Source organism: Heloderma suspectum, chromosome 1 (genome assembly GCF_057233095.1).
Source record: "Heloderma suspectum isolate Gila_16-S chromosome 1, 16-S_ref, whole genome shotgun sequence".
Taxonomy (NCBI): Eukaryota; Metazoa; Chordata; class Lepidosauria; order Squamata; family Helodermatidae; genus Heloderma; species Heloderma suspectum.
Window position 1 is genome coordinate 137602667 of NC_139458.1, and position 24822 is coordinate 137627488.

General features: G+C 45.6%; 1 protein-coding gene across 1 annotated transcript in view; it reads right to left on the reverse strand.

The window, feature by feature from the left end:
- DTX4 (deltex E3 ubiquitin ligase 4) overlaps window positions 1-21118 on the reverse strand; it is a 45824-nt gene extending 24706 nt beyond the window's left edge. The window contains exons 1-2 of the mRNA XM_084828864.1: window positions 20703-21118; window positions 2132-2894 (exon numbers count right to left, since the gene is read on the reverse strand). Of these exons, the coding sequence (XP_084684990.1) occupies window positions 2132-2894; window positions 20703-20913 (974 nt within the window). The 5' untranslated portion in view covers window positions 20914-21118. The remainder of the gene's footprint in view (window positions 1-2131; window positions 2895-20702) is intronic.
- Between the last annotated feature and the right edge of the window lie 3704 nt (window positions 21119-24822).

Below are 24822 nucleotides of genomic sequence, written 5' to 3' on the forward strand. Positions count from 1 at the left end.
TCACGCTCTCCCGGTCTGTCCATGCAGCACAGGAATTGCCCTAGAAAAAGGAGGTTGTTCCCCACTCTTCGGGGCACCTTCCGTTTATGTTCAAGAAACCAGACGTGGGGACTGCACAACCTATATTGGGCCGTGTCAGCTATGCAAGTCCAGCAGAAACCAACCCAGCCTGAAGAATCCTGCATGTCCCTGGGCTGTCATGAGAGTTTTCTGGCCAAACCCCGACAACAGTTTCAAATACCAGAAAGTGCCATTTGCCGCCCACAAGTGTATGCCTTTTGAAAGTGAACAATCCTGGTTTTGCCCCTGAGACAAAAAAAAAAGGGGAGTGCAGCTATTATGGGGGCATCTGGGATAGGGATAGATGAAGTGCATATGAGATGGTGAGGCCCGAATTACAGACAGAGCGAAGAACCTTTCTAGCTGGACAATAGTTGCCGTAGTGATAGACCAAGACTTAACGGGAGACGAGACAGAGAATCCTCCAATCTAAAGACAGAGGCATTTCCCCGCCTTCCCCATTCGCTGCCCCTCTTCTCACTGCTCCTTTCTCCAGCTCTTTAGAAACCATGGTTGTGTCTCCAAGTTATTCACAGAGCCTTTTGTTCCTCGAAACATCGCCTTGGCCCCTTCCTTCCTTGCTCCCTTGCATGGGAAAGTCTTTTGCAAGGGTCATGGGCAGGGAGGGGGGAGCCACCAGCGACAGAAGGCTGATGGCAAAGTCAGACAAAGGGGAAGAAACACGCTAATTAGATGGCCAAGAAAGCGTATTTTGGTCAGGGGTGGGTGGGTGGGACTGAGGATGGGGTGCCTTCCAGATCAGGCAGCAGCCATGAAAAGCTTTCTATAGGCCTTTTGATAGGAACCGTCCCCAGATCTGAAGTATAGAGGAAAAGAATGTTTCACTTCCTCATTAAAATTCAAAAGGGGTTTGCAGGCCTCCCCCATTTTGTGGTTAAAGGGGTCTGTGGTATTTGCTGAAAACAGAGGGGCGGGTGACTGAAAGGAGCTGATGTGGGAGTGTCAGACACAGGCAGTCTTAGCTCTTCATTAGGAATGTTCTATCACCCTGGCTCTTTCAGCTGCATATATTAACCTATTCCAGTCAACCATCACAAACCACTAAATCAGGGGTGGGGAGCATATGGCCTTCAGAAGATGTTGGTGGACTGCAACTCCCATCAGCCCTAGCCAGCACAGCCAATAGTGAGAAGTGATGGGAGCTGTAGTCCAACAACTTCTGGAGGGCCTCACGTTCCCCATCTCTGCCCTAGATTCTCCATCAGGTCCTCCAGTTCACATGAACTGGTGTTTCTATACTAACGCCTACGGAGATGACTCATTCACATTTACCACGCATCAGAAGTCAGTTTCTTTAAAACACAAAATGCTTTGAAATCCCAAACTTAGTCTTTAAATAAAATATTGCAAGGTAGTTTCACCTCGTGACGAGTTCCTCTACTGAAAAATCTTTCCCTAACACTGCACAGGAACTGACACTTGGCTTGACATTCAATATGGTATTTTTTAACATCCGTCAAGATCTGGTTTGCTTCATCATTTGTTTATAATAATCCAGTAACAGAGACTGGTATCAGATGGCGAACTTTGAAAAACCAATGAATGTGAGAGAACATGCCCTGAAGAGGAAACTTCAAAGAGCTTCTCCCATATAATGACCCAAGAACGTGCCACAGTAGAACAACAGTGACCACAGGAGTGTGGATTCCAAGCACCTCAAGTCTCCTAGGCCTAGACCAGGAGTGCAAAACTTCAGGCCTGGGGGCCAAATACAAGTGCTCTTGGTGTCCCAATCTGGCTCTCCAGGTTTCCCAAAATGGCCACATGCCCTTTCCCTCGACCACTGATTGTTGGGTGGTTTCCCAGCTTTTGTGCAGTTTTTTCTCCATTCTAAAAGGTTGAAATGCCTCTCCTGAGGCTTAGTTCCTGGCAGTAAGAGCTTAAAGCTAAATTAGGCTGGCCTTCTTTGGAATCCCTTGCCCCTTTTGCCTCTGGCCCCGCCTACCACTAGAACCTGGCCCCTGAGAGCTCCACTGAAATGGAATCTGGCCCTTGGGCTGAGAGAGGTTCAACACCCCTGGCCTAGGCAAGAGCAACAGGCATTACTTACCCTGAGGCTATCAGCACGCGGGACTGTGCAATGGCCAGACGCTGCAGGTTGGTCCGGTTCAGTGTATTAAGGCTGGCCCGAGTCACCTTGCCATTGGCACTGGGAGGGCTGGCTGGGGAGCTGGTGGCGGTGAGGGCCGGTGTGCTGGCCGCCTGCCTCCGGCTCACTTGAGATGCCAGCGACTTCAAGGAGCTGCGCATCGTGGCTGTTCCGTCTTGGGGCTTGTGAAGTGATGCTGGAGTGGGGAGTTTGGTGCTCCCAGAAAGGGAGACAGCTTTACGGGGCGGTGGCGGTGGCTGCAGCTGCTGCTGCAGCTGCTGCTGGCTCACAGTAGCTCCAGTTCCTCCAGTGCTCCCTGCTGCCACAGCTGCCTTGATGCTCATGACAAGGAGGCACTGCGGACATGTGCAGGCAGGAGCGGGAGGTGTGCTGGCCACGCCAGGGCTTGCTGGCCACGACTGGGATTTGGGCAAGGTCCCAGTGACCAATGGGTAGACCATGTCAAGGCGGCGGCGGACACGGCGCTTGCGTTGCGTCTGCCGGTTGATCTGCCCCATCGTGCTGAAGTCAATGATGTAACAGAAGCCAATGGAAGTGAGATCAATCCAGGGATGCTGTTTCTCATAGGCATGTTGGATGGTGATACCCACCTCCATGTCGTAGGGCGTCCAGGTGCCATTGTCATTCTCCCACTCCCATACCACGCCCTTTCCTGGTGCTGACGAGGGGTCATAATAGCTGCGCCGCACAGGCCGAATGGTGCCTACAAAGAGAACCACAGGAGGAGGGTCATAAAGGGCACCAAGAGGAAGTCAGGTGACAGCAACAGACCACAGTAGGGTACTTCACAGTCATGCATGGAAAAGGATTTTTTTTAATGAGCTCTAGCCAGAAAAGAGAGCTGGTCGGGCACAGTGGCTAAGAGTACGAGCCTCGAAGTCCCTGCCTGAAATCTTACATCACTCACCACATGGCCCTTAGGCAAGCTGTCTTTTTCTCAGCCTCAGCTCCCAGCTACAATATGGGGATAATATTATTGGCCTACCTTACAGGGTTGATGCAAGGAATGCTGAGCTAATGTACACAAAGCAATCCTAACACATGTACATATGATTAAAGAGAAACCAGATGGGCAATGGAAGTAAACAGGTGGGGTGATTACATCAGTCCGTGTGGCTGCACTCACTGAAATCATCCAGCCCATGAAGGGCTCTGTGGGGTGCAATTCGGCCCCACGCCTAAAACTGGTTCTCCACCCCTGCCCTAAACTGAGCTTCATCTTTCCTTGTCATGTGACAATCTGTGAAAGCTGGGTCTGAGAAATTCCTTTTTTTCAAGCTCATTATGGAAGTGGGGGGAGGAGCTATACAGATCCATGCAGCAGTTAGGGAGGAACCTAGTAACTGGACCTGGACTGGCAGCCAGTTACTGGTGTGGGAAGCTGGGCTGGGTTTGGGAGCAAAATCCAAGCAAAGGGGGAAAGAGTAAGCACAACTAGCCCATGGGCTCAATTTCCTTTCAATTGATTATTTGGTCTGAATATGCAGCGTGCAGGTGTACTCTAGAATATCTCTCCTCTCCTTGTCAACTTAGCTTTTTTGCCACATAGAATAGATGTGCACAGTGGTTGAACTTGAGACCACCAGGACACAATTAAAAGTTTGATATTTCTATAATTCACGTTATAATTGTGTCAATTATATACTGACAATTATTATATATTGTGCATTACTGTACAACATGTAAATGAAGCCACTGCTTTCTATATAGTTCTGTAATTCAGGGATTATTTGGGTACGTCAGTGCAGCAATTCCTGCTTTACGTACTAGTGGTTTTGTAAATCCCACTGACCTCCTTTTTCATGCTTGTATGTTTATGTTTTAAAGCAAATTTCTAATCCTTACTGTCATAGAGAAAAACGTTAAACACATGAGCAGCAATCTCAAAAGGAAAGGAGGGGGGCAAGAAGGATTTCCCGTGGTGTGTTAACGAACGCGGCATGCATTTTTGCATGGAACCCTATTAATATATGAAGTGGCTACATGCGTTTATTTCACCAGGTCTACATGCAAAAATGTTATTCAGAATTGTGACGGATCCACTCTTTCCCACAACGTATTTGCACAGTGAAATAAACCTGGGTAGATGCCACCGCACACACACACCCTACACACTTATTATCGCTCATGTGACCCACCAATCTCAGTCCCTGATCCCTATGCCTTTTCCACTCTCTCTTAATGACCACATTCTTTGCCAAAAAACCCTCCAACCCTTTGAATCTCTTGGAAGCAGAATAAAGTATGCAAAGTAAGGAAATAGATGTTCATTCACAGATCTACCAGAGTGCATGAACTGCATTACACCCCTGCTCTTGCATTTTTGTCTCCTCACATGTATTAAGCTGTCACAGCTCAGGATTGTAGGTGCCACTGAAATAACAACTGGGCACTGCTGAAAACAAAACAAAACAAAACAAACATTGGTGGAAAATAAGGAAAAACAACCCTCTCACTAAATTTGTCTTACTCCTCCTGGGTAAAAATCACCTGAGGCTTTAAGTACACAACCATTATTTGATAACAATCATAACATGTAGTGTTAACTAATTATAATACAATCATTAACTCCTGCCAGTGGCATTTACATAAGCAAAGACTTCAACCAGTTATATTCTCTGACAAAAGAAGGTCGTAGCACTTTTGATAAGGGAATCACGCCCAGTAACAAATATTTACACAGCCAGCAGCGGTTAATAACCACCACAATGTTGTTCCACTGCTGGTATTAACCCTTGGGCCTCCCAATGTTGGAATGTTGTCTATGGAAGTAGAAAACAATTATTCTGTGTTTACACAGCCATACATACCAGTGAGTATTTACTTGAAAAATGCACATCACTGTGGCTGTAGGCCTATAGTATTTCCATTTGCTTTATTTTAAAATATCTAGCTTGCTATTTCTTTCCACTCTGAAAGGGTGGAAAGGGTGGTGGGGTGGGAGGGGAAGAGTTACAATAAATTAACTGCCATAAACACTAGCTGTAAATGCACAGGTTAGCATGGCAGATAATATATGAATCTTCTCAGGAGGTTGTAAGTGCAAACGATGTTCCAGCTACCACACATTCTATCACACAGGCAAGATAGGCTGAGCTTTCTGACATGCTGCCCTATTTCACCCACAGAACTTTCTAACGAGATTTCAGGACTGTTTTATCTATGCCAGTAGAGTTAATGGGCTTAAAGATAATCTGAGTAGTTACATTTTGAAGCATTACATCTATGATTCTCATGTGTGAGGGGTGGGCCTTCCTAAAGAGATGAAGGCAGTTGCTATGGGGAAGTACAAGCCCAGCTCCCCTGGACAACTCTGATTTCTCCCCATGTGATTCAGGGGGGAACTATGCATTAGGAGGGAAACACAGGGTTCCCAACACCACCTTTGCCCCATAACACTCGGGGAGGGGGGATTTGCGAGGGGGAAATGGCAGGAGAGAGGAGGAATACTCAGCCTTTCCCCTGTCTGCCAATTATCTGCTGCATGTGGTCCCAGGACATGGTCTGAAGACATACGATTCAGGCTGACGCTAAGCAGGTCTGGGGCTGGTTAGGGCCTGGATGCGAGACCACCTAGGATCCCTAAGTATGCTTCCATGAATTCCAGAATGGAAGAAAGGCAAGACAGAAATGCAATAAATAAATACCCCCACCTCCAGCTTAAGAGATCTGGATTCTAGTCTCTACTCAGCCACTGGGTGACTTCAGGCCAGTCACTGACTCTCAGCCTAACCTACTTCACAGGGTTGTTGTGAGGATAAAATGGAGAGGAGGAGGACAACCATGTAAGACACCTTGGGTTTCTTGCAAGAGGAAAAAAGGCAGGATATAAATGTAATAATAAATAAAAGGAATTAAAATAAATAAGCTGGCTCTACGACTAGAATTAAGGCCAGCTTGGGGGTGGGTGAGAATAGCCTGAGGGGTCATGTGTAACGGAGAATTAGCAGGTGATAGATGGGTGAAGCATCCCCTCCTCCCACCTATATGGTCTTCCCAAAAAATCACATGTCCATGTAACTTCAGCAAACACAGATTTAGGAACACACATTTGCTGAGGTAACAAGTAGTTCTGCCCTCAACTAGGTGGGAAAGCAGAAGCTGGACAGGCTGTGTATCTCTCCACTTGTGATAATAATTGTACTGGAGGCCAGTGTGACAGCCCTCTATTTTGTTGGCAGCTTCTTTTCTTCCCCCTCCACCACACAGCTCTAACTAACTTAATCTAAGGACAAATAACAGGACAACCCCCTGCTTTAAAGAATGAGAGCCAGTACACCGCCACGGTTAGAGTGCTGGGCTGGAACTTGGGAGATCCTGGTTCTAGTCCCCACTCAGCCATGAAGCTCAATGGGCAACTTTGAGCCAGTCAGTGACTCTCAGCTTAACCAACCTCACAGGGTTGTTGTGAGGATAAAATAGAGAGGAGGAAGAGGATCCTATAAGCTGCCTTGGGTTCCTTGGAGGAGAAAAGGAGGGATATAAATGCAACCAGTCAATCAATCAATAAGCGATAATAAATAAATAATAAAGAAGAGCTTACAGACAAGGTATGCCAGTGATTTTATTGAGTTGTACACTTCCTACAAACCAACGGGAGCGGGGGCACTTTGGGTTAGTGATCCATACCTTATTTTAAGAGACATGTGATCCAAGACCTTATCTTATACAAAGTCTCCAAGCCCATCTGCATATGCACTGGCTTAGAGAGCATTTTTGGGCCCAATTCAAAGTGTTGAATTTAACCTTTAAAGTTCTTAACAGCTTGGGTCCAGGATACTTCACCCATTTGTACACTTGTCCATACCTTGAAATCTTCTTCAGAGGCCCTGCTCCAGATGGCACCAGGGGCTCCCCGGGTGTGGAATACCCTCCCCAGAAAGGCCTTTATTATCACTTCAGCGTCAGGTGAAGACTGAATTCTCTCAGGCCTTTTAAAAATCTGTGATTTTAATGTTCTGAGCCACTATTTATCTGCTGCATATTTTTAGTATGCTTCATTCTTCCCTCTACCTGAAAATTTTTATGTTGCAAAATGTTACTTTATGATATTGGATTTCTAACTGTATTTATTGGTGAGCCACTCAGAAAACAATGATATTAGACAGTGTGGAGCTGAGGACAAGGGGGTGAGACCAAAGGCAAAAGGGACGGGGGCCAAAATACTAGCATACTGTAGCTTAAAGCTCTTACTACCCGTAACTACGCCTTGAGAGAGGCATTTCAAACTTTTGGAATTGGGAAAAAAACTGCACAGAACCACCGAACGATTGGTGGTTGGGGGGAAGGGGCATGACCATGGGAAGGGGGCACTGCTATCTGGGGAACCCCAGAGGGCCAGATTGGGACCTCAGAAAGGCTGGATTTGGCCTCCGGGGCTAAAGTTCCCAGCCCTGTGCTAAGACATCACATGCTTTGACAAACTACTTGAGCCAATGGCAGTCAATAGGCTTGACTCTTTGGCAGCAGACTCACTTGCAAGAATGACAATTATTATCATGAGAGACTGTCAAGAGGATGGAGGCACTGCAGTTCCTTCAGATTCACCTTCAGTGGGTCCTAAAAAATGCCATGGAAAAGGCATGATGCCTTAGTTAAAACTATGCAGCCAGAAAGGGTTAAAGAGCACTGCATACCACAAACTGAATGCCATTATTGTGACTTTGGTACAACAGTTTCCTTTGGATGTAAAGACTGGGGCTGGAGATCTGGGGAAGTATTTAACAGTAGCCTAGCGCTAGAGCTAATGACATTGTGCTAGTGTAAACCAATGCTTGCGCAACGTAACGATCACTTGCTAGAGCAATGGAGAAAATTTATTTGTATTTATTTATTTATTTATTTTCTAATCACCCATTTGGCTGGTCACCCGGCCACTCTGGGTGATGTACATTAATGATTTGCCACCGAAATTTGGTGCTGCCACTGAATTTCAACAGCAAATCACCACTTTCCCCATTGTCCTAGCAAGCTAGTTACATTGTACAAGCGTTGGTTTATACTAGTGCAACGTCATTAGCACTAGCACTGGGCCACAGTTGGATACTGCCCACTTTTTACATCAAAATGAGTGCACAGGTGGGAAGAGCTGAACCTTTCTCCTCCTTCACCTTAACTCCCCACAGTCCATCACTTCAGGCACCTTTCTCCCAACCTGACTTCAATATGGGAAGGGAGATAGGCCAGGACAAAAGTGCCTGAAGAGATGGACTATGGGGAGTTAAGGTGAAGGAGGGGTAAAGTTCAGCTCTCCTCATCTGTTCATTCCTTCTGATGTAAGAATCAGGTCCATCTCACCTGCTCCCTTTAAATGTGAACAGGACAGGCACAGAAATAAACAAGCATGACTTCCCCTGTCACATCTAGTTTGGCCCTCAGTCCCAAGCCTCCTTCTGACCACTTACTCAATAATCTCCTCCATTCTACCTCTCATCCCACATGCTTAACATTCCCATTAAAAAAAAGGGGGAGGGGGGCTTAAATGTGCAAAACTTTGGCTGGCTCATGCCCTTTATCTATTGATGCCTTTTAGTAGAAGCTAAACCAGTCCACTTTACAATCCTGGAGCCCAACTACTTCACAATCCCCCCCCCCCCATTTTTCAGCACTTTGGATAACATTTTGGGGGGAGGGAGATGCCACTCTACTAATTCAGCATTTACTAATAAAAAGTTTACAGTTGTTCCTGCAATTCTAGAGAAGCAAGCATACTTCTACGGGGAAAAATGCAAAGATTGCTCCTGGGATAGTAAGCAACAAAACTGAAAAGTAACTTGACAAGGAGCACCATATGGAGGCAATTTAGGAATCCTGACATCTAATTTCTGGTCTGGATAACTGGCTAAGTGGTAACTATAACTGTGGTGCACACTGAAGATACAGATGATTGGACAGCAGGGTAATTAGCTTTGATACAACACACATGTAACTGACCGGCACCAATACAAAACCAGTATTTAAATTATGTGAAAAATGCAAACTATTGAGTCAATTTTGGCATTTATGTTTAATTTGGTTATCTTTGTTTATAACTGTAAACCCATTCAAATAAATATTTTTATCAGGGATTTCCTTTTTTTAAAAAAAAGTATTCAAAACAGAGAATGGCTGTTTCCTGAAGTGAGTTTCACCAGAAAATATGACAGGCAATTCTTGCTTTATGTATGGGTAGTGAGAAGCTAATGAACGGAAAGTTGGCAATTTCCCCAGAAAAACTAGTTCAGAAGAGGGAACTAGGTAAAAACTGATTTATACACATTACAACCTATATTTACCAACACCCTGCCCATAACAAGGAACTGGAAAAAGTAATATTATTATTAGGACTAAGTCCCTGCTGTAAAACACTTCTTTGGAAACTATATATATATTATAAAAATTAAAAATGCTCAACCTGAGCAAGTTAGCATCCCAGCATGAAATGATTAACTCAAGAATTTTTTTTCTCCCTGTCTGTTAAATAAGTATTAATTTGCATAGCAAAATAAAGAAATAATCAAATATAGAAATATCTCCTGAAGATAAATGCTGAATTAATTCTCCAAGCTCATAATTTCCCATGTGAACTAGTTAGCAGGAGTGTAACTAATAACACTCATTTTTTCTTATCCAGTGATTCCTTGCTGGTGTAGAACACCTACTTGTATCTGGTGTTCCCCATCTACAAAAGCTTCCTGAACAAGATCTATAGCTTTAAAAGCACGCGCGCGCACACATACACAAACAGTGCTACAATGACTAATGGATGTGTCTGCCCAAAGGTTTCTGAGCCTGTTTGAACGTTCTTTCACAAGAATTGCTAAGGAAGTGCATTTAATTCTAAACTCTACAGTGCTACTAAGGAATTGATGCTTCACATGTTCCTGGCCAATCACATTAGGGACAGATGAATCGGACAGTTTCACTTTCTCCCATATTCATTTTTTAAAAAACTCTATTTCTTTCTGTCCTGCTTATGAAGCTATCTGCAAAATCTGGCAAGTTCATATTCAAAAAATAAACCAAACAAAATTCTTACTCATATGCAGTGGTCAAATCCAATAAGTACAGCTATTCCCAGCATGGAGAAGATCATATTATACCTGCCTCCAATGTAGCTGTTAAAGATGAGGTGCCTGTCAGAAAAAAAGAGGTGGCAACCCTAATTCAGCACAAAAATATGTTTGAATACACAGGGACTGAACCCCAACTCTGAAGAGCTAAGCACTCAAAGTCCTCTGCCTGGATGGACAAATCTTACAGTTTTGCTTTCTTTCACATTCAAATGTTTTTGATCTCAAGTTCTTTCTGTCCTGCTTATAAAGGAATTTGTGAATGCTGATACATTCTTATGGAAAAAAAAGAGAAGTACCAAATCTCACCCATCCCTAGAATGTTACACCAGAGAAGGGGATGGTCAGCCCAGTTATGTAAGCTACAAGACTAGTTTTCTGCTATGAAGTGGGAAAGAAAGTACCTTTTCCTTTTTTAGGGACTCTTCTCAAGTCTTCGAAGCTGTCACATGGACACGCCTTAAAGCTGCAAACCTAACTATATTCTAGTATTTGTAAAATACCAGACAAGACGGAGGTACTGTTAGTGGGTGGTTCGTCTGCCCGGCTAGGTGATATTCAACCTGTTCTGGAGGGGGTTGCACTCCCCCTAAAGGATCAGGTTCATAGTTTGGGGGTGCTCTTGGATCCAGAACTGTCACTTGAGGCACAGGTGAACTCAGTGGCACGGAGCACTTTTTATCAGCTTAGGCTGGTATACCAACTACGCCCTTATCTGGACAGAGATAGCCTAGCTACACTTATCCATGCTCTGATAACTTCTCGTCTGGATTACTGCAATGCGTTATACATGGGGCTGCCTTTGAAAATGGTCCGGAAACTTCAGCTGGTCCAAAATAGGGCAGCAAGATTGTTAACAGGGACTGGCCTGCGAGCTCATATTACGCCAGTACTTTTCCAGCTGCACTGGCTGCCAGTCCATTTCCGGGCCCGATTCAAAGTGCTGGTGTTAACATTCAAAGCCCTTAACGGCTTGGGGCCAGGTTACCTGAAGGATCACCTCCTCCCATATGTGCCTGCCCAGACCTTAAGATCATCATCAGCGGCCCTTCTCCGTGAGCCCCTGCCAAAGGAAGTGAGGCAGGTGGCTACTAGGAGGAGGGCTTTTTCTGCTGTGGCACCCCGGCTCTGGAATGAGCTCCCTAGTGAGGTTCGCCTGGCATCTACATTGTATTCCTTTCGGCGCCAGGTGAAGGCCTTTTTATTTTCCCAGGCATTTTAGCTTTCTAAATTTTTATCTTTGCTGTTTTAAATCTGTATTTTAAACTCTTGCACTGCTGCTAGGTTTTATTGTGGTTGTACTGTTATATTGTGGTTTTAATGTTCTATATATTTTAAATTGTTTTATTGTGTGTTGTTTGGTTTTAATTTTTGTGAACCGCCCAGAGAGCTTCGGCTATTGGGCAGTATAGAAATAAATAAATAAATAAATAAATAAGTTGTGCTGAAATCAGTGTGCGGGTGGAAAAGGCTATGCCTTGGAAAATGTACACTAAATAGGATACAATCTAGCCAACCACAAATCTTGAGCAGTCCTGATTATTCTGCTATCTTGTGTGTGCTACACGCTTCCTGTGCACTAAAATGTGTACATATCTCAAGGCAGGGTATACAGTGATTTGAATTGCAGCTAATGGTTTCAGCGTATTAAAAAAAACTGAGATCCAAATCTCTGATAAGGTATAAATGCCTCTGGAGTTCAAGAACAATCTGGAGATTCCCATTAGTATCTAGGCCTCAAAAGAGAAAAAAGGGCAGAGATCCCCAGGCCTAAATGACCTGTGTCCCATGATTCTAAATTCTGTGACATTTACATGAAAATAGAGTTCTCTAATTGAAATGTGAATGTTATGAAATTATTTCATGTTTGTTTATTCTAATCCTGCTCCCACTGATATCAGTATGAGGCCAGGCCTGTGTGAGAAAAAGGGAAGAATACAGGAACAGTTCAACATACAAAGCTGGTCAAATAAACAAAGCAAGATCTCTCCCTCTCTCTCCCTCTCTGTTAATTGAATTTTAAGTTTGTTAAAATGTCAGTAGAAAACAAAACTATCATCAAACCATGTGCCACATCACTTCTAGAATCTGCAACTCCAAACAAAAGTGGATCTGTAGCCCCAAGTTGATTTAGGGTCCCATTTTATAATAATAATAAAATTGAACAGTGTCAGAGATTCCTCTGAGTTACAGAGTAGCAGAACCTTGTTAACTGACACTAGAAACAGGTGCAGATGGCTGAACAGTCTGGATTAGGAGGTGATCAAACAATAAAAGTAAAGGATAAACCTGGATCATTTATTCCACTGATTGTAGTTTAAGCCTGAATTACATGAAATGTTTTATGATGTAGTAATAAATGCACAGCGGCAAGTGTGGAACAAAAGAAAGACACTGTTGTGGCTAGATTCCATCCCATAATAAAATGTTTGAAGAACGTATTGCTAGGATGGAAGGAGGTGGGTATGAATTAATAGATTATCAGCTCTCTATGGCTAACACCAGGATATTTCCCACCCAGTTCTGCTCTCTCAAAAATGCCTTGACTCATTAGGCTTGAGCAATGCTCAAAGTAAAATCCTATCATCAGGGAAGACCACACACACAAGAACAAGGTATTTCAGACCAAAAAGAGATTTTCTGAGGAAATTATGTGGGGAGGTAGACTCTAAGAAATAATCAGGCATTACAATGTGAAAGCCTGTTACAAGCTAAACCACAGTACCTCTAGTAGAGACTCTATAATTTATTATAATCCATCACGAGAAGAAGGAACCAGCAAGGGCGGGGGGGGGGGGGGAGAGAATACCGGAATTCCAGCATCTGGCTCCATCCATCAACCTTGTGGGAAAATCTTCCCGCCACCCCTCTCTCCCTGGGTCATTCCGAGACAGGCCATCAGCCTCCCATTCAAGAAGAGAAGAAAAGGGACAATAGCTATTCAAGACCCTGCCAAGGTCACGACCCCTCTACCATCAGAACTCCTTAATGACCCCAAACAACAACATTCATAGCAACTGGGGAGGGAGAGGAGGGGACACACACAGAACAATCGCTCATTCAAAGGAGGCAGCTTGGGGTGTGAGGGGCTGCTGCCCATAATTACTCCACCTTTAATCGGTCTTTAAGGCACTTTCATCAGGCCTATCTGTTCTCACCAAGAGGAGTTTAAATTGAAGAGGGAACAGAAATATGGCTTTGCCTTGAGAGAGTATGTCCCCCCTACCGAAGTGGTAGTTCAAGTAAACGTTATTGGAATTTTGTGTTCCAAGGGCCACTGGGAGTCTGCACCTCTCTGCCTCCCAGGAGGAATGTCATGGCAAGGGGGAGACCAACCTGTCCCAATACATCAGCCAGAGAGAGAGCAGCTGCATGAGCCTGCTTCATCCCTCCCTGCCAAATACCTGTGAGGACTTTGAAGCAAAGAACTAGTTTTTCTTTTTCCTCTTCCCTCCCAATCCCTTTTCCCTTTGTGTTGTGTCTTTTAGATTGTAAGCCTGAGGGCAGGGACTGTCTTAATATTAATCTGTAAGCCACTCCGGGAGCCCCTTTTGCCTGAAGAGCGGGGTAAAAATGCTGTAAATAAATAAATGGCAAGAAAGAAAGAATGCATGCTTTACACATTACAGAAAAACAGGTTAATGGGTATATACTGTGTGTGCCTGCAGTGTTCCCCATAATATGGGAAAGGCAAAACGTCATCCTGTGTCTATGCTGTAAGCCGGGGTGCAGAACCTCTTTCAGCCTGAGGGCCGCATCCCATTTTGGAGATCTCAGGGACCGCATTCCAGTGGTGGGCGGGGCTTAAGGCAAAAAGGGGCCGGGCCAAAATACCAGCGTATTCTAGCTTAAAGCTCTTACTGCCAGTAACTAAGCCTTAGGAGAGGCATTTCAACCTTTTAGAAGACCGCCAAACAACTGGTGGCTGGAGGAAAGGGGGTGGGGTCAGGGAAAGGGCCAGGGCCATCTGAGGAACCCCAGAGAGCTGGATTTGGCCCCCAGGAGGGCCGGATTTGCCCCCTGGGATTGAGGTTCTCCCTGCTGTAAGCAAAAATTGCAGGGAGCCATGACCAACTTTGGATCCCAGAAACATGAATACTTTGTAAAATAGAGAAGGTTGATCCCAAAGTGTGGAACCTGAATTTGTGTTGGTGACTGAGAGAACAGAACTGTAAAATTGTATTTATTCTGGAGTAATTAATTTAGAACAGCCTTCCACAACCTTGTGCCCTCCGGGTAATTTGGACTCCCAAATTATCCCAACTCCCATCAGCCCCAGCCAGCACGGAGGGCACCTGCTTGGGAAGGCTGATTCAGGATGTCAGAAGTTCTTGTGAATGCTTCCTCAAAAGAACAAAAAACACTGGGGGGATGGGATCCAGCCCACAAAGTTGTATTGCTCCCAGCGGACTTGGGTCTAAGAGGACCAGTCTCTCCCTGAGACTGCTAGAAATAACTTCTGTGTAATGATGTACCAACACTACCAGGGCCACCCATCATGCCTGTAGCAGTGGTGGTGGCGTGGACATTTCACATGAGAAGGAACAAGGAAATGGAGAGCAGTGCTAGACCTTAGAGTCACAACTGAGTGGCTAAGTATTCACAGAGGACTGAAGCCTGCATGTGTGGGAACTCCAGCCTGTGCTCGTTCTCCATCCATCCACACAGCTTATGAGGCTTCTGCAGCTTCCTAGTCCACATGTGGGTCTGCAGTCTATACAGGGATATCCAAAAGGAAACATTCCCTGCTATATAGTACCGCTGGTGTAAACTCTGTCTCAGACGCCACCTGTGAAATGGAAATAATGAATTCACAACTGTTGTGAACACAAGCAAATTCAAGATGATAAAGCACTCCAAATATTAGAAGTGCAATAGAAGATGAAGACGAAATGGGCCTCCAGATGAATTCTAAATGTAATGGGTAGAAATTTCTTACCCTTTCTTGTTTCCCCTGGCAAACTGAATGCCTCTCTTAACTCTAGGGATCCTGTAGGCTTGAAGGAAACTTTTTTTTGTTTTCAGTATTCTTCTTTAGCCTTTCCTTTTTCAAGAGCAAAGCAAACATTAATCTCTGCCTGTCTCGGAGCTGACAAAGGGCTATAGACAGACCGGCAGCTTGGCCGTCCCACTTTCTTTCCTGACCCACTGGCTCTAGTGCCAAATTGGGACAAGGTTGGACTTCAAAATAAGTTTGATTTTGTCTCTGCAAATTCAGCCAAGGAGGTGGAAGGACAGGCAGACACATTGCTGTTATCACCGTGGCAACCCTGGAGAAGCTAGTATAAGGGCTGCACCTTTATTCAGAGCAAGGGAGTGAGATCAGGGAAGGGGTGGGGTGTGAGAGAACCCAGGCCACCTCCACACAGACAAGGAGCTGGTGTGCATGCTAATTTTACTCTCAAAAGCCCTTTGCTGAGCACAAACTTCTCTGTGGCAGGACTCCTGCAGCAGTAATTACATCATGACGCGAGGCCCACATCCACCGTACGGTGGTACTCAGAATGCTAGCATATTTGTACAGATGTACTATCCACAAATATACATATATCTACAACCAGATTTGGGGCTGAGGGTGCCATCAATGTTCTCCTCTTTATGGATAGCAAAAGCTCTGGAAGGGCTCATGCTAGTGTTTCACAAGGTCATTGCTGCTACGAAAAGAGTGAATAGAGACAAACAATTCCCATGGTATATGCCATTCCCCACAGTATCTCTCTCTCAATTCCCCGCCCCCCGGTAGGGTAGCCTTCCCCAACCTGGTGCCCTTCAGATGTGTTGGACTACAACTCCCAGCATCCCCAGCACACATAGCTTAGAGTTATAGTCCAACACACCTGGAGGGCAATAGGTTGGGGGAGGCTGCTGTAAGCGGACTATCCAATGAAACCAATTACCAGTAGATGCAGGACAAACACAACAAAACATTTCTTCATACAATGCATACATCAGTTTATGGTAATCATTGCCACAAGGTTTGGGGGTGGCCAAAAATGTCAACTGCTTTTTAAAGGATTAAATGAATTCATGTTACGATCATCACGGGTTGGGAGAGAAACAACAGGCGATGGCTATCTTGATCTTGCTCAGCTGTGAGCTATCCTGGAGCAACTGGATACTAGCTACTGCTGAAGACAGGATGCTAAATTTGATGGACCTTTGGACTGGCTAAGCAAGGCAATTCTTATGGGTTTGGGAGATCTGGACACCCAAACACAGCAACATCTTAAGCGGTAGTGAACACCTGAGAAATTAGGTAACAAAATAATCCCACAGCTCTTTGACCCTCAATGGGCAGCCTGAGAGCCAGCAGGCCTTCTGAACCCAACCTAAGCCCTGTTCAGGCATTCTTTATCTGTGTACAATAAACTCATGAGGAGAGGGAGAGCTCTAGCCCGCCCATCCCTGCTCATGTGTTTCCCTTGCCCTCCACCTGTGGAGGGTGACTTTCTGAAGAGGAGAGCATCCTGTATCCGTGGAGGCTCCCCATGCAATTGCAAAGGTTGGAAAATCAGGGCTCACAAACCCATAGAGAGCCTCCACGGAAACAGGACCCTCTCCTCTTCAGAAAGTCACCCTCCACAAGTACAGGGCAATGGAAACATGCGAGGAAGGGGATGGGGCTAGAGCATTCCCTCTCCTCACGCACTGATTGTACACAGATAAAGAACACCTGAATAGGGCTCCAGACCTCTTCCCATCCTTTCCTACTGCTGTTGCCCCAGCACTTCTCTCTGCTGGTCAGGATGTCTGACACCGACTCTGTATGCATTGCCATGCATGTGGACACATGTGCATATATGTCACATCATAAGGAAAAATGGCAGAAGGAGGGGTATTGGGAGCCACACCAATTACCAGGAACACAGAACAGATGTGGCAGGTGAGGTGGTGTGTTGCTTTAGCACACAGTATAGTTAGAAGACTAATATAGCTCTTTTTACAAAGTGATTACAGCAATTAACTACCTTATTAATCCTCCTAACAACCTTATAAAAGTAGACAGATCATATTAATGCCCCCATATTATGGGGAGCTGAGGGTGACACACAGTGATATTTATTTATAAAAACATTTTTATATTGCCATTTGGCCCTAACAGGGCCCCAAGGCGATTTACAACAATAACATCTCAATACAAGTAAAGAGCATTAAAAACACCAGAGTAAAACAAGTAAGACAGAACCCAAAGCCAGCAAGATTAAATCACACTAAAAGCCAGGTGGAATGAAAAGGTCTTAACCACTTGCCTGATGAATAATAGGGAAGAAGAGGGTGGCCTTCGGTCATGCTAGTTGACACTTTTACCAGGAGACAAATAAGGGCAATGTGTTTCTGTTCATTCTTTTGGAATTCTCTGCAGCTATCATTAAGGAAGCTCTCAACTGTGCTATCCTTCTGGACTGCCTGAGAGGGCTGAGAGTTGGCACAGTCCTACTTCAGGCAGCTATAGCTGAAAAAGTGCTGGGGGGCTGCTGCTTCACCCTATGGCAGGGTACAAAGCCTCCGGCCTGAGCTCCCAATGCGGTCCATCTGGGGTTCCAATTGGGCCCTCTGGGGTTTCCCAGGGGACATGTCCCCTTCCCCTGGCCCTGCCCTTTTTCTTGACCACCAATCATCTGGTGGTTTCCCAGCTTTTGTGCAGTTGTCTCCTCTATTCTAAAAGGTTGAAATGCCTCTCCTATGGTTTAGTTACTGGCAGTAAAAGCTCGAAGGTAAAACACACTGGTATGTGCGACGCAACCCTTTTTGCCTTCCCGCTCTCCCCCCACTGGAATCCCCCCCCCCGCCCCGCTTCTCCAAAATGGAATGTGGCCCTCGGGCTGAAAGAGGTTCAACAACCCTGCCCTGTGGGAATTAACCTGTGTTGAGTGCCACAAGATTCCATCTTGTCCCCCATGCTGTTCAAACCTACATGAAGCTATTGGGAGAGATCTTAAGAGTTTAGCATCATCAGTATGCTGATGACCCCCAATGATCTTTCCTTGAATCCCAGGGAGGCAGTGGATACTGTGACCTGGTGCCAGGAGTTAATAATGGGCTGAATGAGCACTAAAAACTGAAACTTGATCCCAGATACGACTGATTCTGGATGATTCCCATTATACTGAAGTTGAAACAAATTCAGTTGTCATTTTAAAAAGAAAAGGAAAACTTTTACTGTAAAATAAACACAACATAAAATGTACAGGTACTCTTCTTAGAGGAGATGGGGGGAAAAGGAACTGATTTAAAACTACAGACCAGATTTAGGGCTAGCTTCAGCCCTGGAGTCTTTATTGACTGATTACTTACATTTCAGTGCTGTGTTTAATAATAATTGGGAAGGGATTGTTTAATAATATTACCAACTTCTGTATGAGCACCCAAGTCAGAAGAGTGACCCTACTTCTCTTGCAGTGTTCCCTTCCCCTCACACCCTTGGGCCCCTAAAAGGAGTTGTAAATCTTGCATCCTTGCTTTCTTGGTTTTCTCTACCTCTGGTAGCTTTGTATCTGCCCCTAAAATTCTCCTAAGGGCTTTCTGTCCTGGTTTCAATGCACCTTTCCTCCCTCGCCCTGGTTTCCACTTTTCTCCCTTGCCCAGTTTCAGCCTATCCAATATGCAGTCCTTTGCACCATAACAGGAGGCTTTCATTCCTATGCATGCTGGTGGTGGCCTGATTCACCTGTTATCTCCTCCCAGCTCCTCTCCTGGTCCAATAGCTTCACCCCTTCTTGAAGTGAGCTCATTGGCAATAGCAAACAGGGATTCTCAGCCAAGGAGGCTGATGGCTTTCCCAGGGTATTCTCCTCTTGTCAGCAAAGACAGGTCCCCACCTATACTTGATTATTTTCAGAGACTGCAATTGCTTCACTGAAGGTATTTCGAAAACATTTTACCTAGAGGCATTCAGCCCTTGGTAAATCACTTAATCAAGGTACTAAAGAAGAGGGTGGGAGGGGGAAAGGAACCCAGCAGCAGTAGCACTGGAGAAGCACCCACATCTGTCAGTGTCTCCAAACCACAGCCCCTGCTATTCAGCATGACTCTGTACAGTGTTCCACTCAGTATCACACTAGTGTTCACTCCTCTTCTTCTGAGCTTCTGGATTTCTTCTAGCTTACATTCACATTTGTTTCTAGCTGACAGTTTCCATGCAGAGTTCTAAACAGCAGCATACGTCCCCAGTTAATGGCCATTAACAACTATTTTGGAAAGAATCAGTAATTCACTTGCACCCACACAAACATACTTTTTTTTTTTTTTGCAAGGCCCTAGGCCCTATGCAACCCTAGGGTGAAGTAGGACTAGAAGCCTCAGAGTGCATGCTCAGGATCATTTCACTTGGATTTCACCTCAAGAATATTTTAATCATTCTGTCCTACTCACAATCCACACCACCACAGGTAAACAGTATATTTGCCCCTGCTTTTCAATCGATGCTTATAGTTTAGAGACGGTGTGTAAATGTGATCATTTACTCCAGATTAGTTAAATTACAGTACAAGGATTTTGTATACATTCATGTCAAATTCCTTTATGCCTCCCCAGGGAATCATCATTGTGAGGTGCTGGCTTGACTTGTTGCTTCTACTTGTTCTGAAAAATTCCACACACAACACACAAAAACATAAAAAGTTCCATTATATCCCATGCTATTCACCCAATCTTTGCCCACACACAGAGAGAGAGCTCTGTTTTATATCTGTCCTGAGACCCTTCCAGGTAAATTCTATACAGGTTTAATCAGAAATAAGCCTTGCTGAATCCAATGGAGTTTACCCCGAGTAAACTCCCCCCCCCCCCCCGCGCGCCGCCTTTGACATTTCACAGCAGCATAATTTGCGCTTTGCGAGTGTGCAAGTGTTTGGGAGCTCACACACGCTAAGCGAAGTGTTCGAGGCCGAACATTAGCACTCTGGGCACTTCTCAGAAGATCAATGGGTGTGCAGTACAGAAGCCGATTTCTACAACTCGTACACATTAATGCTGGCACTATTAAGCGAAGGTACAATTTTGCCTGTGAACGTAATAGTTCTTTTGCCAACCCATCTATGTGCGCTCCTTCTCCACTGTCCTTTTGCAGGATTGGGGACCTGTGTCATGCCAACCGCACCACCACGCACCCGCCTCCGGAGCCCTTCTCTAGGCTTGGAAAGTGTTATTTTGCTCCCACAACCTGCCTCCGTCCCATCCTATATTCCCTTCCCCGTCTCGGAACTGCTCAAACTGCCACTCCTTTAGAGAACTCTGCAGTCGGGAAACCCCACTACAATGGATCTTTACGCATTACTTCTTTTTTTACACGTCTCCCAATTTCAGGGCTTTGCCCCTCACTGCGCCGTTTGCTAGGTGATCAGGAGCGGGAGGGGGGCGGGGGCCAAATGACAAGGGAGATGGGACCGGACAGGAAGGGACCAGATCGCAGCCAGCGTGGTGGGGTCGGCGCGGAGAAGACGACGCGGGGTCACACTCACCAGTGTCCTGGCGGAACTGGTGCATGGATTGCAGATCGATGATATACGGCGAGAGGCGATTGTCCACCTGGCCTAGGACCACGCTCCCCCCCGTTCTTGGCCCGGCCCGGATCACCGCCTCGATGTGGTGGCTCACTGCCGGGCTGTAGGGTCTCCAGCGACCGTGTTCGTTCAGCCATTCCCAAACCACCACGGCGGAAGCCAGCAGCATATTTTTAGTAGTCTCCTCCAAGAAAGCCGACGCTCCAGACCCCGAGCACCGAATGAAGCCCCTCTCGCCCGCTCAGGGTCCGATCGGTCTCATCTGCCCCCTTTAAACTCTGCAACGTCACGGCCACTGGCTGCTCCTTGGATCAGTTCCAGATTTTCTTCTTCCGAAATTATTTTTTTTGGGGTGGGGGTGTCTTTTTCTCTCTCTTGCAGAGAATAAAAAAGGGTAAAAAATAAAATAAAAAATGCGTTAAGTCTTCTGATTACTGTTCCATGCAAATAATGTAAAAGCCTTCCAAAGCGTTCATCCCGCCTACTTCAATACTCTTCCCTCGTTGCCTGTAAAAATCCATGCATTTAAAAAATCACAAAGACCCATCCACTCAGCGAGCTGGAAAAGCAGGTTCCGTCTTTCGCTCTGTAAAGTGCCTCCGAGGGGAATTTCTCGGTATCTCTACGGCAAAAGGAGCGTGACTCAGTTACACCAGTTGCATCTCCTCCTACTCCTGTTTTTCTCTCTGCATTTGCACGGGGGATCCTCCTGAACAAGCCCTTCTCGGAATTTCATGCTCTAGTTTTTTCCCCCCCTCCTCCCCCCCTGTGCACTAGATGCAGCAATCGCTCCAGCTCCACCTCCCTGTTGCTTTTCTGTCTTCTTTCTATGAGGAATCCGGCTGAGAGGGGTTTTCTCCACCCAGCAGGAGAAATGCAAACCTCCACCCAACGCGATGACCCCTTTCCACAGCTGAGAAGCGATCACCCATTGCACGACCTGGGCACTTCACGCCTGCCTATTGCAACCCGCCGCCTCGGCCGCCGCCGCTACAACTTCCCTGCCTACGAGCTCCCCAGGAACGCAATGTCTCGAGCACACGTGCCCCCTCCCTCGTCCTCCTCACCACCATTACCTCATGCTCGGCCCGCCGCCCCTAAGGCCCTAAGCCCACCCCTCTGACCAGCGTCAAGGCGCCATCTGCTGACCAGACAAAACGAACCGCAACTGCAGGCGGGACTGAACCACCACACGCAAAACAGGGGGTGGCAAATCGATTGCCACCACGAGCAGGGAGCAGAGGAAGGGAAGAAGACAACGGAGTGCAACTGCAGTCCCAAGCCTGCCTGTAGGGAATCGGCCTGGCCCGTGCTTTTCTCGCCTCTCATGCGTTCTGCTGAGGTACCCCCGCAGCCCTGCACTGCAGCCTCCAGTACCCTCTAGCATTTTCAGGGGCGTGGCCGGGGAGGGGGATAGGTGGAGCTGTTTGCTGTGAGAACAGCTCCTTCACAGCTGGGGTCAGAGTAGACGGCGGGTAGAAAAACACTTTCCATGCTCTAGTGACCATCAGTTCCCTATTAAATAAAGATGTAACTTTTAAACTTCCAAATGCAACATTTATCTACTGTCTTCTACAATATATAGTCCTTTCTAGGATATAACAATTCGGTATTTTTCCAGTCTCTCAGGCTAATGTAGTTCCTCAACACCATCATTTCAAACCACATTGTAAACTGTGGACATTGTTGTTGTTCAGTCGTTCAGTCGCGTCCGACTCTTCATGACCCCATGGACCACAGCACGCCAGGCCCTGTCCTCCGCTCTCTCCCGGAGTGTGCTCAAGTTCATATTCATTGCATTGGTGATGCTATCTAGCCATCTCCTCTGCCGTCCCCTTCTCCTTTTGTCTTCAGTCTTTCCCAGCATCAGGGTCTTTTCCAGAGAGTTTTCTCTTCACATTAGGTGGCCAAAATATTTGAGCTTCAGCTTCAGGATCTGTCCTTCCAATGAGCAGTTGGGGTTGATTTCCTTTAGGATGGACTGATTTGACCTCCTTGCAGTCCAGGGGACTCGTAATAGTCTTCTCCAGCACCACAGTTCGAAAGCATCCGTTCTTTGGCTCTCAGCCTTCCTTATAGTCCAGCGCTCACAGCCATACGTTGCTACTGGGAAAACCATAGCTTTGATTATGCGGACCTTTGTCGGCAAGGTGATGTCTCTGCTTCTTACTATGCTGTCTAGGTTTGCCATAGCTTTCCTCCCAAGGAGCAAGCGTCTTTTAATTTCATGACTACAGTCACCGTCTGCGGTGATCTTGGAGCCCAAGAAAATAAAATCTGTCACTGCTTCCATTTCTTCCCCTTCTATATGCCAGGAAGTGATGGGGCCAGATGCCATGATCTCCGTTTTTTTAATGTTGAGTTTCAAACCAGCTTTTGCACTCTCCACTTTCACCCTTAACAAGAGGCACTTTAGATCTTCTTCGCTTTCTGCCATTAGGGTGGTATCGTCTGCATATCTGAGGTCGTTGATAGTTCTCCTGGCAATCTTAATTAATTAACCTGTGATTCATCCAGCCCAGCATTTCTCATGATGTAGTCTGCATATAAGTTAAATAAGCAGGGCGACAATATGTAGCCTTGTCGTACTCCTTTCCCAGTTTTGAACCAGTTGGTTGTTCCACGTCTGGTTCTTACTGTTGCTTCTTGGCCCTCGTACAGGTTTCTCAGGAGACAGGTAAGGTGGTCTGGTACTCCCATCACTTTAAGAATTTATTTATTTATTTATTCATTTCATTTCTATACCGCCCAATAGCCGAAGCTCTCTAGGCGGTTCACAAAAATTAAATCCAAACAACACACAATAAAACAATTTAAAATATACAGAACATTAAAACCACAATATAACAATACAACCACAATAAAACCTAGCAGCAGTGCAAGAGTTTAAAATACAGATTTAAAACAGCAAAGATTTGCCACAGTTTGCCACAGTTTGTTGTGATCCACACAATCAAAGGTGTTAGTGTAGTCAATGAAGCAGAAATAGACGTTTTTCTGGAATTCTCTTGCTTTCTCCATAATCCAGCGAATGTTGGCAATTTGATCTCTAGTTCGTCTGCCTCTTCGAAACCCAGCTTATACTTCCGGTAGTTCTCGGTTCATATACTGCTGAAGCCTAGCTTGTAGGATTTTGAGCATAACCTTGCTGGCATGTGAAATGAGCGCAATTGTACGGTAGTTTGAACACTCTTTGGCGTTGCCCTTCTTTGGAATTGGAATGTAAACTGACCTTTTCCAGTCTTGTAGCCACTGTTGAGTATTCCAAATTTGCTGGCATATTGAGTGCAACACTTTAACAGCATCATCTTTTAGGATTTGAAATAGCTCATCTGGAATACTGTCATCTCCGCTAGCTTTGTTGTTAGTAATGCTTCCTAAGGCCCACTTGACTTCACTCTCTAGGATGTCCGGCTCAAGTTCAGTGACCGCACTATCATGGCTATCGGGGACATTAAGATCTTTCCTGTATAGTTCTTCTGTGTATTCTTGCCACCTCTTCTTAATCTCATCTGCTTCTGTTAGGTCCCTGCCTTTTTTGTCCTTTATCATGCCCGTCTTTGCACAAAACGTTCCCTTGAGATCGCCGATTTTCTTGAAGAGATCTCTAGTCTTTCCCATTCTGTTGTTTTCCTCGATTTCCTTGCATTGTTCATTTAGGAAGGCCTTCTTGTCTCTCCTTGCTATTCCCTGGAACTCTGCATTCAGTTGGATATATCTTCACCTTTCTCCCTTGCTTTTTGCTTCCCTTCTTTCCTCAGCTACTTGTAAAGCCTCATCAGACAGCCACTTGGCTTTCTTGCATTTCTTTTTCTTTGAGATGGATTTAGTTGCTGCCTCCTGAACAATGTTATGGACCACCATCCATAGTTCCTCAGGCAGTCTGTCTATCAGATCTAATCCTTTAAATCTATTCCTCACCTCCACTGTATATTCATAAGGGATATGATTTAGGTCATACCTGAATGGTTTAGTGGTTTTCCCTACGTTCTTCAATTTAAGCCGAAATTTTGGAAGAAACAGCTCATGATCTGAGCCACAGTCAGCTCCAGGTCTTGTTTTTACTGACTGTATAGAG